Source organism: Saccopteryx leptura, chromosome 1, assembly GCF_036850995.1.
Source record: "Saccopteryx leptura isolate mSacLep1 chromosome 1, mSacLep1_pri_phased_curated, whole genome shotgun sequence".
NCBI classification, from domain to species: domain Eukaryota; kingdom Metazoa; phylum Chordata; class Mammalia; order Chiroptera; family Emballonuridae; genus Saccopteryx; species Saccopteryx leptura.
Window position 1 is genome coordinate 165,115,955 of NC_089503.1, and position 13,150 is coordinate 165,129,104.

Sequence of the window (13,150 nt, forward strand, 5' to 3'; positions counted from 1 at the left end):
AATATTTTAGCTTGTAACAAAAATATGAGGTTTGTTACAAAAAGGATGTAGACGGATGTTGTAAATAATTAACCTTTCCTTCATGAGAAGTATTGTGTACTTTAATGAGCAGTCCCTAGAGCTTTCAAATTGTTAAAAATCTTTGTCAAGCACACCACTGAAGATGAGATGGCAAGGCTTGGCTCTTTTTATCATGTTAATGACCTCAGGAGAACTCTATGCAGAAGGTAAAATTAATTTTTAATACTCTTTATTCTTTCAAAGTTACAAAAGGAAATTCTAACATTCATTTAACTTGAGCTCTTAATAGAGTCTTTCATTTCTCTGTGTCAATTTTATAAAAAGCAAACTTCTTATAAATATAATTTGTTATCATATTTAGATAGATTCTGTTCCTTTGGAGGAAACTAATGAACTATCCTTATAGCAACATAACTTAGAAAAACGAAGCAAGACCTAAAACCGTTTGTATCTCTTGGTCTTGGGGGCCCAGGAAACCAAGCTCTAAATACTTTAAAAGAGTTTTAGTCCAACAGTACTGCCATTGAGAAGTACTATGTTAACCTTAATTCGTGTTTCCATTCCTAACACTGCAAAGCTTAGCCAAATTTAATTCTCTGTTTATCAAGTGTGAGAGCTTAATGTGGGAAATTTGAGAAAGAATTGCAAAGCATCAGAAAGACTTCCGGCTCTTGACCCTGATTTTTAATCTAATTTATTCGCTGGTTGAAGTTATTAAGTAGTGATTAGTAGGAGGACCTTTTTATTGATTTTGCAAACAAGAACACTTTTGATAGTGGAAGGGGCTCTTTTAATAATTGCTCAGGACTGATTAGTAGGAGGACCTTTTTATTGATTTTGCAAACAAGAACACTTTTGATAGTGGAAGGGGCTCTTTTAATAATTGCTCAGGACAGCAGTGGTGAATGTGGACCGGTTAGGCAAACCCTTCGCTATGGACGCTGTCATGATAAGAAATCTTTGTAAAGAGACTGCTTCATGTGAGATTAATGAGCAAGGGAGGCTGGCAGTGCCCAGTTAACAGTGTTATTAGGCTTCAGGGACAAAAACCAGGCAGGTCCTTAAACGTCAGCAAGACTGAGTACGCAAAGTAGGAAATCACAGCAACAAGACTTCCAAAATAAACACCTGAGAGAATTTGCTGAAATAAAATATCTTAACACATTATCATTGCCTTTTAACTGAATGGTTTACTACAAATTTTCTACAAATAAAAAAGGGAGGGGGTCTGCAATTAAAATTATGAAGGTGAAAATTACACAGGACACATCGTATTTGATACCTGTAATTCTACAATAAGATAATATGTACACGAATATCTCCTTTGGTTTTGTTTTTCTGTCTAAATCAGGATGTAAAAGCCGGCTGATGTAGTTGTCTACGACATATGCCATGAAGACATTGCAGTGTTCTGGCAAATGCTCTAGTTATTATATTGTTATAATCACAAAGAAAAAAATGTAAGCCGCTTGAAGACAGGGAGCACACGCTCATGTCCCTACCCCCACCCTAAGTTGACGTAGCTTATGGAGAAACCCATCTGCTCTGCGACTCAGGCGATCAACACGGTGGCCACAGCCACACAGGGCTATGGAAATATGGCCGTACACAGTTAGGAAGGAAAAACAAAGTCAAATATTTTTTAACATATTAGGGCAAATGAAACCTATTATTCAGAGTAACCTCCAACAGTTCCTTTATGCATGTGGCTTACTAGAAACTGTAACATCCCATTATAGCTTGCAGGGTGTTTCTCTTACTACAGGAAGCACTGTTTTATAACGTTAGCAAAAGCTTTCTTGAAGAAGCAGCCTGTCCAGTTTCCATCTGTCTGTCGTTACGTGTCGGAGTTGCTTGCCAGTGAATTCTTATCGAAAAGGTTTGTCACGAAAGTATGTAAAAACTTAGGTAATAAAAATAAGGACTAGCCAATGTCTCTGCAGACGCTTTCCAATGACACGACCTGTGACTTGGTAACCAACGTCATGGCTTTCCACAGCGTGTTTCAGCTTTCAGCTTGATTCTTTCCCCATCTCAGAGAGACGCTGTGGCCTTCCCCGTGTGGAGAATGGGAGGATTGCCCTGTATTACTACACTTTTGAAAGTACTTACTTTCCAATGAGCATCAACCAGAAACTGTCGTTTTCCTGCTTGGCTGGGTACACGACGGACCAGGGGAAGCAGGAGGAGAGGACGACCTGCACGGCCGCCGGCTGGTCCCCAGAGCCCAGGTGCTTCAGTAAGTCTGTGCGCGTGCGCACTCCGGTCTCTGTCGCCCATGTCAATCTGTTCGTGAATACAAGGGGCCAATAAGATGCACCAGGTGGTCAGTCCTTTCGGTGGACAACAACAACGACCGGCCCAGTGTCTTTTTTATTTTATTTTATTTTTTTACAAAAGGATGGCGTATTCTGAAATTCTATCAATAACGTTTCTCATTACAACATTATTTTATTTGTTGTTCATCATTCCCTGGAAATTGCTGAAGTTGTCATTCATCACAGGGCAAGGAAAAGAGACGCAACAGAGTTACTTTCATGATGAGAACACTTGTGTAGATAACTGTGCAGAGGAAGCCAGACAAATGCCTGATGTCTGCAGCATTAGTTAAGGACCCATGAAGTAGGAATATGCTTTTTTTATTTATTGAGTGAGTGGTTTTAGAGAGAGGGAGGAATGGAAAGAGAGAACCATCAATTCATTATTCCACTTATTTACACGTTCATTATTGGTTGAGTCTTATATGTGCCCTGACCTGGGATTGAACCCACAATCCTGGTGTATGGGGATAACGAGCTACCTGGCCAAGGCAGAATGTGCTTTCATTAATGATGCTAAAAAAATCATCAGACGTGGAGGACTTAGAATAACAGAAAGTAAATGCAAAAAAATATTTTTATTTGTCATTAAGGATAGTGAAAAGCTCTGCATATATTTTCTAAAAGTAGACACAGTAGAGGCAGAAATGACTATAAGAACTGAAATTAGTGAACCCAAACAATGCCAAATTGGAACCGTGTTTAAATAAATCTGTTGCAAAACATGCAGGTCATTTCCAAAATTAAATAAAACCAAAAAAAAATTAAAATAAATAAATAAAACCAAGGAAGGGTCGAGTGAACGTTTTTTTCCCCTAAAATTCCAAGAATAATATTAAACTTTTGCCTTTCATTTTACAACTTCATAGAAGACAAGCTTCATGTCATCAAGTTAACCAAAGAAATGTTTTTTTCCCCGTAGAAAAATGCACTAGGCCTGACCTGATAAATGGTTACATCTCTGATGTGAAAGTATTGTACACAATTCAAGAGAACATGCGTTACGGCTGTGCGTCAGGGTACAAAACCACTGCGGGGCAGGAAGAAGAGGTGGTCCAATGTCTCGCCGATGGATGGTCTTCTCAACCAGCCTGTAGGAAGGAACATGGTACGTGCCTAGCAATCCTTTCCCAGAACTGAAGGTAAGAACTTCTGCGGCTGTTACTTTCTTCTATAGATGGGCACTTTTGACATAATCATCGTGTCTGCAAATGTAGGAGGTTATTATGTTGTTCTTCTCAAATGCCTGTTGTTTCCTTAGTGACTCCCACCACACAGTTAATCAGGCTGTTTTCACTTTATACTATCACTAATTGAAGTGAAATAAAAGGGGGAAAAAAAACCTTAGTAAACCTATGTCTTGCAATGTACATACATTACTAATTCCTTTTCTAGAAAAGATGATGTATAGTATTTTTTATTGTAAACCAATAGCAGAGACACTTAAAATAATGCAATAATTTGAACATGCATGCTTTGTTAGTGTGTCGTCAGTTGTTTAAACCACACAGATCCGCAGGTGGCACATCCTCAACAACTGCTGCTGCACGTCTTCAGTTGGACTGTGGCCTTTGGTCACATACACTAGACTCGAATTTTAAGAACAGGAGGCAGGTGAACGCAGGACACAGGTGTGAACAAACAAGGAAGAGAGAGCCTAAGCACACTTTGACTATTTTTTAAATTTTTTCCGCCAGATTTAAGATTCAGTGAAAACTCATTTGGCAATTTCTGTTTTGCTGTTCTAACGTTTAGTGCTAAAGTTTGTAAGACATGTAACTGTGCTTCCTCTTAGAGACGTGCTTGGCTCCTGAGTTATATCATGGAAAGTATTCCACCACGCAGAAAATGTTCCGAGTGCGGGACACAGTGCGGTACGAATGTGACCCTGGCTACCACGTGGCTGGGGGAGGGACGACAGAGGAGGCCGAGTGTCGCACATACGGGTGGTCCCTCTCGCCCAAATGTACCAGTAGGTGCTCCTTTGGAACCCAGTTACCTCCATTGAAGACGTCTTCTCAGACAGAAGGGCTTTAAGTTGTGATGCAAATTATGCTCAATTTTATCTGCCCCCCTTTTTTGCTTTTAATTTTAATTACCTTAACAGTAGGCTTTGATCCTGGAAAGCTCTCTAATAGCAAAAAAGTTCCTTGTAGTTCAGATAATTAAGTTAAAGTAAGCCTAATGATATTTAATAAATATATCAATTGGCAAGCTTTTTTTTATTCCCTTTTTTTTTGTATAATAAAATCTGGCAAATTGACTAATTCCTCTTCTAGATATGGCATGTAAGGGATAGGTGCATTGTGTTTTACTGGGAAAAAATAACCGTCTTTGTATTTTTATATATTTTTTTCATTTTTAGAATTAAAATGCTCTTCTTTAAGATCAACAGAAAATGGTTACTTTCATCCTGTCAAGCAAACTTATGAAGAAGGAGATGTCGTGCAATTTTTCTGCCATGAAAATTATTTTCTAAGTGGCTCTGACTTAATTCAGTGCTATAGCTTTGGCTGGTACCCAGACTCTCCTGTATGTGAAGGTAATTTTTTAAATTTCACACTTCTGAATAAAATAGCATGTCTCTCCCTCTCTCTCTCTTTTAATAAAATGCGTCTACTTTACTTTTTAAAGTTCTAATTATTTTTTTCAATTACAGTTTCTATTTAATATTATTGTGTATTGTTTTAAGTGTACAGCATAGTGGTGAGATGATCATGTACTTTATGTGGTGCCCCCCGATATTTCCAGTGCCCACCTCCCACCATAGAGTTAGTAGCCAAAATATCACCCCTCAGTCAGCTCTACTTCTATGGAAAGAAGTCTCTGATGGTATCTAATTTTTGTTCTGAGTGCTATTTTTAAAAAAATAAATATTGTCCGTTACATTGGTGTGGTTTTCAGCAAACTTTACTACAGTTAATCTAAGGAAATCTTACATTTTGTATTACATTGTAGAGTGGCTATGTCTCTTAAACTTATTTTTAAAATAAATTTAAATCTCTTACTATAATGAATACATTTTTTTCTTTTAAAATAAGAATTACTAGATCCAATTATCCCAAGCTGGCAGCTTTGCGAGGGAACTTTCTTGTTTGGCCACATATTTCCTGATGTGAAAATAAAATCTTCATAATCGTGGGGTAAAGAGCAGAAAAAGCAACGTAACATCACAGAGCATGAAGGTGAAAAAGAGGCCATGGGAGGAGCTTCCTAGCCTAAGATGTCACACTGTGGTTAGGGTTCTACCACTGATCTGTTCAAGCAAGTGGTATGACTCCCTTGTTAGGAGACATCAATTCAATAGCCGTTTCATCACACCTACAAAGTGAGGTGAAGGAGGCCCTAGTCGAACACGCGAAACAGATAGGAATTAAAAAAACAACAACAATGTGACTGAGTGTCTGAGACAGTTAGGTAGAAAGGATGCGACCAGACCTTACAGATGCTGACAGGTACGGTGACGGAGACCGCTCAGGGCAGTGACAGGCACTATGACAACTGGGTCAGAGAAGATAAACGGGAGTAGGAGGAATGGGAGGATTAGGAGGGGTGGGGAGACAGCCCGGGCTTGATAGCCTCCATTTCCTCTGTAATATAGAACACGGGGTCATGACTGACAGGCCGGCGGGAAACAGACAGGAAAGTCCAATTCGGAAGAGAGTGGAGGAAGGTTTGAGACAGGTGCTAAAAGGCACCCAAGCGGGGGTTGACCACGGCTTGGCAATGGGAGTCCCCAGAGCTGTTGTAATTCTTCCAATCCACCCAACAATAACGTTCGTGCTTTTAAAGTGAATGCATTACAAAGTTCTCCAGGGTTGCTCAGCAGCCTGGTGTCATGGGAGAGAGGGAAATGGTGAGCAGGTTGTTGCGTGTTATTTAAAAAACAATGGGTGTCAAACTCCTCATCAGATCAGTCAGCATGCGCGCACACTCATCACTGTCTCTAGTCACTAGTTGTTAGAGGTAGGGGGCAGTGTCCTAGGCTAGATAATGCTTCCCCACCCCACCTCTTCCTCCCAGCCCCGAAGATCTCCTTCTGGGGTGCGGAGAAGCAGAAAAAGGTTTAGCTACAGAAGAGGAAGTTGGTGTGACAATGAAGGGAAAGGTTGGAGTGGCCGGAGGGAGGGCAGGAGCTGCAGATGCGGGCTTCTCCTAAAGTCTCCTAAAGCCATGCAGCTCTGACACCCTGATGGGAGCCCTGGGTCACTGAGTCTGGACATTTGGCTTCTGGATCTTCAAAAGAGCAGATTTGTGTTCTTTTTAAGCCACTAAATTATGCCACAGCAGCCACAGGAAATTCACACAGCCAGTGTTTTAGAATAGTTAAGAACAGATTCTAATTCCATCAGAGGGACACAGGTTGAGGAATAGATCCTCCACTTACTAACACTCTGCTTACTTCACAAGTTTTAGTTGCACTATAATAGGGTAGGTGCAATTGTTCACACTTCATAAAGCTGTTTGGGGATGCGAGGTGGTCGTGGATGTAAAATGCTTGCTGTGTTAAGTTTCTATTGGTACCAAAGCACATCTTCATGACCTGAGCGGCTTGCACATGCTTGAATTACTGCACGGTGTCTGTGGTTCAGGGTTCTGGGCGGATCCTAACTGGCTCCTCTGCATCCACGTGTAACAAAGTGGCAGCTATGGTGTGGATGGTACTGTGGTCTCCCACGAGGCTTGGCTGGGGAACAGCGGGCTTCTCCACCCATGTGGCCTCTGGAGGCATGCAGGGTTTTGCCGGCTACTGAACTGAGAGCCTCAGCTTCCTCCGGGCTGCCCATGGATGGCTGCCTGTTGCCTTCTAGAACCTCACAATAGGGCAGCTTGCTTGGAACAAAACCAGCAGGGAAACAGAGTCTCTCAGTAAGGAGCATCTAACGTTCTGTTGCAAATCAATGATCCATAAAACATACCCATCCATCCTGTTCTCTTTGCTGCAGCCTATTGTTTTGAAGCCAGTCTCACTTCCTGCTCATAGGGATGAGCAGGACACAAGAATCAAACAACAGAAGGTGGAGGTCAAAGGGGATGACCCCAGAATCTGTCTCCCTACTTCTGGGGTGTTTGGCGGGCGCAACAAATGTGCCCACTAAATCTTAAGGATTTTTTTTTTGTAATTATATGACTAAATATACTGATATTCTTCCCATAAGGAAGAAGAAATCGCTGTCCTCCACCACCTCTGCCTCTAAACTCCAAAATTCAAACCTACCAAACCACTTATCGCCACGGAGAAGCCGTTCATGTAGAATGTGAACTGAATTTTGAGGTTCAAGGAGCAGAAGAAATACGTTGTGACAACGGGAAGTGGACCGACCCTCCGAAGTGCATCGGTTAGCAGCCCCCCCCCCCCCCTTAAGTCCGTCCCTCTGATGAAATCGGCATGTGTCACTAAAATGGTCCTTTTTCTTAAAATTGTGCTTTTTCAGAAGAAAAGGAGAAGGTTGCCTGTGGGGATCCACCCGTGGTTGAGAATGGGGCCGCACACCGGCACTCTGAGATTTCTTACAGTGGAGCCCGGGTGACATACGCCTGTAAAAGCGGCTATCATCTGCGTGGATCAAAAGAAATAATTTGTAAACGTGGAAAATGGACACTCCCCCCTGAGTGCATTGGTAGGTGTGCTACAACAGCGTTGATCGCTAAACCTGGTGTGTAAAATTTTTCAGCCTCTGTTTAAAATCCACATCTTTCCAACAAAAGAGCATTGCTTAGAACGGAGAGAAACTGCCGTTTCTTGTACATATAGGGAGCCATCTGTAGTCCTGCCAGCAATGGGAGGAATTGGGAAACTTAACTGATTTTGAATTTACAGTAGGACTAGGCCTGCTCACCTGACCTGTTTGACGCCAGGACACAAGTGACCATGGACTTCATTAGAGAAAACGAATAAGGGCATGTTGGGCTACTAAGTTAGGATAGAGCACTCTGATCCCGACTTTGGGTCAGTCCTGCTGATGTGACTTTCGCCTCTAGCCCTCCACCCACCTGAGACATGTCCCCAGTTTTTCATTTCACCCAAGGCACAAGCAGGCTCCATCCCCACACCTGGGTGCTCCCCTTTCTGACCTCCTTCTCACTCCTCAGCCAGGCCCTGGAGAACTCTGCACAAATGTGTGTACAGAGGTGATTCATTGCGGAATAGAAAGCTATGAACGATCCTACAGAAATGAGCAGAGTGAGAGGGAGACTCTGAAGAGAGAGAAAGTTGGAAGTTTTCATCCCTGGGCAGACTGCAATCTGAGGCAAAGGGAAATGAGAAGGAAAAAAAAATGATAGTGGATAATGACAAGGGGAAGGTGTAGACTTGACCGTAATGATCAGGTTGAAAACTATCGCTTACATTTCTGTACCTTTTGAGAATATCTATATCACGATTCCTTCACAAGCAAGACAAGTAAAAAAATGGCTATAATCGAGCAAGGGCAAACCATTTGCTGTTTAATTTTGCTTAGTACATTTTAAAAATATCTGAGCTCAATAATAATATTTGAGCTTGTTCCTGGTGAATTTAGAAATCAGTTGTCTAAAAGATATGGTATAAATATCAAGACCTGATGAGATGGGGAACTATATTATGTTGCTCTGCTGTGATAAGTTCATATTACTTCTAAAATAACTTTTTCTCTTAGAAAACGATGAGATGTGTAAGCCTCCCCCTGACATCGTGAATGGGGCTGTTGTCAGTGGGTTATCGGCCAGCTACACAGTGGGATCCTCGGTGGAATACAGATGCAACGAATATTATTTATTGAAGGGGGCACAAAGGTCTCACTGTGAACGTGGACAGTGGTCAGCCCCACCTGTTTGCTTAGGTAAGATAGAAAATACACATAAAATATATATAAAATATTTTCAAGAGAGGAAGACAGGAAGGGAGAGAGATGAGAAATGTCCGGTCATAGTTGCTTCCCTTTAGTTGTTAATTGAATTGATTGCTTCTCATATCTGCCTTGACCCAGGGGGCTTAGGCCAAGCCAGTGACCTCTTGTTCAAGCCAGCGACCTTGGGCTTCAAGCCAGCGACCTTGGGCTGTGCTGAATTTTTTTAAAAAGCTTTCTCCCCGGTTTTATTGATACAGTTGACATAGAACATTGCATAAGATGAAGGTGTACAATGGGGTGATTTGATGTTCTTATGTAGTATTGTGAAATGATCACAACAGTTAGGTTATTTAACATAGGCTTTACCTCACCTAATTACCATTTTTTGTTGTTATTTTTCATGAGGGCATTTAATATCTTCTCCTTGGTAACTTGTCAGCATATAAACCAATATTGTTAACTAGATGTAAAGAACATACCACTTTTTTACTTGTCAGATAAGTAAAAAATTTAATAGAGGACTTTGTCTTGCAGAGCCGTGCACGGTTGATGGGGCCGACATGCACAGAAACAACATTGAGATGAAATGGAAGTATGAAGGAAAGGTCTTGCACGGAGACTTAATAGATTTTGTATGTAAACAGGGATTTGATCTATCTCCGTCGACCCCGCGGTCTGAATTATCTGTGCAGTGCAACAGAGGGCAAGTGAAGTATCCTGTATGCATGAGAAAAGGTAAAATATTAGTGTTTTCTGACAATTTCTCAGGTGATCTCTGTTGCCACTGGGGTTCCAAGTATGAGACCCAAGGCAATGCACCACCACCCTCTTCTAATCTATACAATAAGAAAGGGTCTGATCAATTTCCAGTCAACACATACCCTTACATAGGATGCCTATGCCGACATGACTTAATGTCTATAAATCAGTTCTATAGAGGGAGGAATCCAGAAGTTTGATAAATACCACAAGACTATGGGAGGATTGACCACCCTCATTAGAGCAATCAACTGCTGTATAAAATATTGCTTTCCTTAGGGTGTGTTGGGGAGTGTTCTCTCAGGAAAGGGCTTGATATAGGGTGACAGATTTTGCATATTCCTTGGACTTAACCCTATGACTTTTAAGAAGAAAAAAAAAGGAAGAGAATAAAGCAAGTGTGGCCTCAAGAGGAATCTCACACACTTTGACTCTCAAGTAGGTAGAAAGGGAAAAATAATATCGGGATTGTTAATACTTGGCTAATTTCACACATGTATTTAATAACTTAATAGGGGATTCTAACTGCGATAGCAAATTTTATTGTATGAAGCTATTGCAGAAATGTTCTCGATATTTAACAATTATTTGAGTGCTGTCTTGTAAACACTTTCCCATGAACTATTTCATTGTATTTTTGTAGCAAAGATGAGAGCACTGGGTCCTGATTATAGCCACTTATTGTATACATTTTTGCAGAATCTAAAGGAATGTGTTCATCTCCTCCACTTATTAAAAATGGAGTTGTTATTAGTTCAGCAGTCGGCCCTTATGAAAACGGTTCTTCCATAGAATACAGGTGTTTTGAATACTATTTCCTACAAGGATCTAGAGAGTCCTACTGTTTAGACGGAGTGTGGACCGCACCACCATCGTGTTTAGGTATGTGCTGTGGTATGTGTCTCTGTTTAATAAAATAAAACCACATATTTTCACATTTTGTTCCCTTTGAGTTGTTACAACAGTACTATGATTCTTAATGTGCTACATCTGTGTTATTTTGTTAGCGAGCCTATTTAATCACTGGTTTCTCTTCTTTCTTCAGCAATATTCAGCCCATTTGTGAATGGGCTGAATTTTTAAAACCTGTGATACCTGTCTGTTGAGTCAGGGGTACTGACCTCTCTTACCTTAGATTGGCAAATAAAAAATGACAACAGCCACCACAACAATATTTGTGTGGTGTGAATGAATCAAAATTATACCTTTTTTTTTTTGTCAGATTGGCAAAAAATATATTTTTGAGTGCACCGCAGAATGTTAGTGATTAGCTTCTTTGCACCTTGAAATGAAAAAGGTTGAAAATTGCTGCCCTTGATCCTAAATAATTACAGCCCACTTCACTCTAACAAATAGTTGTTAAGTACATACCACCTGTCAGGTACTGGTTTGATAGGGGGTGCTATCACAGGGCACAAGGGTAAATATGTTAGTAATTTTCACTCAGTGGAATTGGTACCATCATAGAAAACATGAGTTACAGGTATGGCCACCTCAGTCTCAAAAGATGAGGTGCTAAGCTCTTATTCACTGGACATCATCCTGGAGGAAGCTATATCTAGCAAGGACCATAGAGAAAAATGGCAGGATGTTTGCCGTGAGCTTTGAACATGTGTTCTGAGTTGAATATGAGCTCTAACTACCTTGCCCCTTCACTTTCTGGAAATGTGAAGGTCGTCGTGAGTAGGCAACACAATGCTTCCTTGTCTTACCACAATGTACCAAGATCACTTTTTACCCCCTTTTTCTTTTTCAGAGCCCTGCACAATATCTTCAGTTGAAATGGAAAAGAATAATTTACTCCTGAAATGGAATTTTGATAATAGACCATATATTTTCCATGGCGAGTATGTGACGTTTCTTTGTAGACGAGATACTTACACGGCTGGGTTGTCTGTTACTGGATCTGAACTCCGAGTGCCATGTGACAGAGGGCAGTTAACATATCCAAGATGTATCCAGAGAGAAAGGTAACAAGAGGCTTGTCCCTACTCCTATTTTTTGTTTTGTTAATATTATTAGTCAAGAGGTTCAGCATGTTGTAAATTTCAGAAACACTAGGTTCTACAACATTTACACTTTATGGTCATTATAAAGAAAAAGAGTAATTTTCTTTCTTTTTTAAAAAGAACTAAGCAAGCTAATAGAAGTATTCATTAATTCAACAGATTTCTGAGTTGTCTGAACTCAAAGTATTGTGTGCTATGTGATACACATGACACTTAGGCAATTTGGTAAATCAGTCAATCAGTATGTGCAGTATAAAAATGTGGCAAAATTAACCTATGTGTTCCGAGATAGAAAATCCCATTTTCTCTACCTTCTCAGCCTAGGTTCATGGATAATTAATAAAGATTGGAAAGATAGTTGCACAAATCTTTCTACTGATAAAAGAGCATGTCAATAATGATGATTAAAATTATGGTATTTATTATCAGGAACAGATTTCTATGTAAAAATTTGGAATCATTTACTTAAGTGTTTCCTCATATGACAGTTTTAAAAATACTTTTTATACTTCTTGGTAAATAGAAAATACCCTTTTTTTTTTTTTTTAAATACATTAAAATAATAGAATAAAATGATGAGTGTAAAACTTTTCTTAATTTTTCACTATGATAAAAATCAGAACAGAAAAATGTTATATGCTATTTAAATGCATTAGTGGACCTTGGATTTCTAATTCCTGAGAGAAAAAACAAGTAAATAACTTAGAAAAATGGGGGTGGGGAGGAATGGTGTTATTGTAGTAAATGCCATTGAGTTTATAAAAAGGAATTGTTGGCATAATTTTTCAAGTGTGGTTTTATGCTTTAGAAGTGCCCAGTCAAAACAATGACTAATATCAAAGACAAAGGGCTAAGACTGTAATAAATATTTAACCAGAAATGATGCTTATTTAAAAAATGTTTCTCTCCTGATTTCTCTCTCTCTCCAAGGATGCTGTCTTATCAAGACCCTTAAGGGCATAAGTGGCAGAAAGAAGTATCATATTTCAACACATCATGAAATCATTTGAGAAACCTAATTTCTAAAAGAAAACTGTTGGATTAGACATCTCTAAGTTTTCATTTGCCTGGAGATTTGCATCTAAATCATTGATGATGAAATTTTCTTATTCTGTAAATAAAAACCAGCACAGGTTCTTTTATTTCTCGTTCAGATGATTGGACACACAGCCTCATCTTGACTGTGTGTCTTCCATCTCTTATAATATTGATC

The 13,150-nt window shown here is 39.9% G+C and overlaps 1 protein-coding gene across 1 annotated transcript; it reads left to right on the plus strand.

Moving 5' to 3' along the window:
* The first annotated feature begins 1 nt into the window (after position 1).
* F13B (coagulation factor XIII B chain) lies at positions 2–13,079 on the plus strand. Its single transcript, XM_066379895.1, has 12 exons — positions 2–227; positions 2,060–2,260; positions 3,262–3,447; positions 4,135–4,311; positions 4,705–4,881; positions 7,499–7,678; positions 7,775–7,960; positions 8,978–9,160; positions 9,704–9,904; positions 10,628–10,810; positions 11,685–11,898; positions 12,868–13,079. The coding sequence occupies exons 1-12, from the start codon at positions 164–166 to the stop codon at positions 12,890–12,892; spliced, it is 1,977 nt and encodes a 658-aa protein (XP_066235992.1). The 5' UTR covers positions 2–163; the 3' UTR covers positions 12,893–13,079.
* The last annotated feature ends 71 nt before the right edge of the window (positions 13,080–13,150 follow it).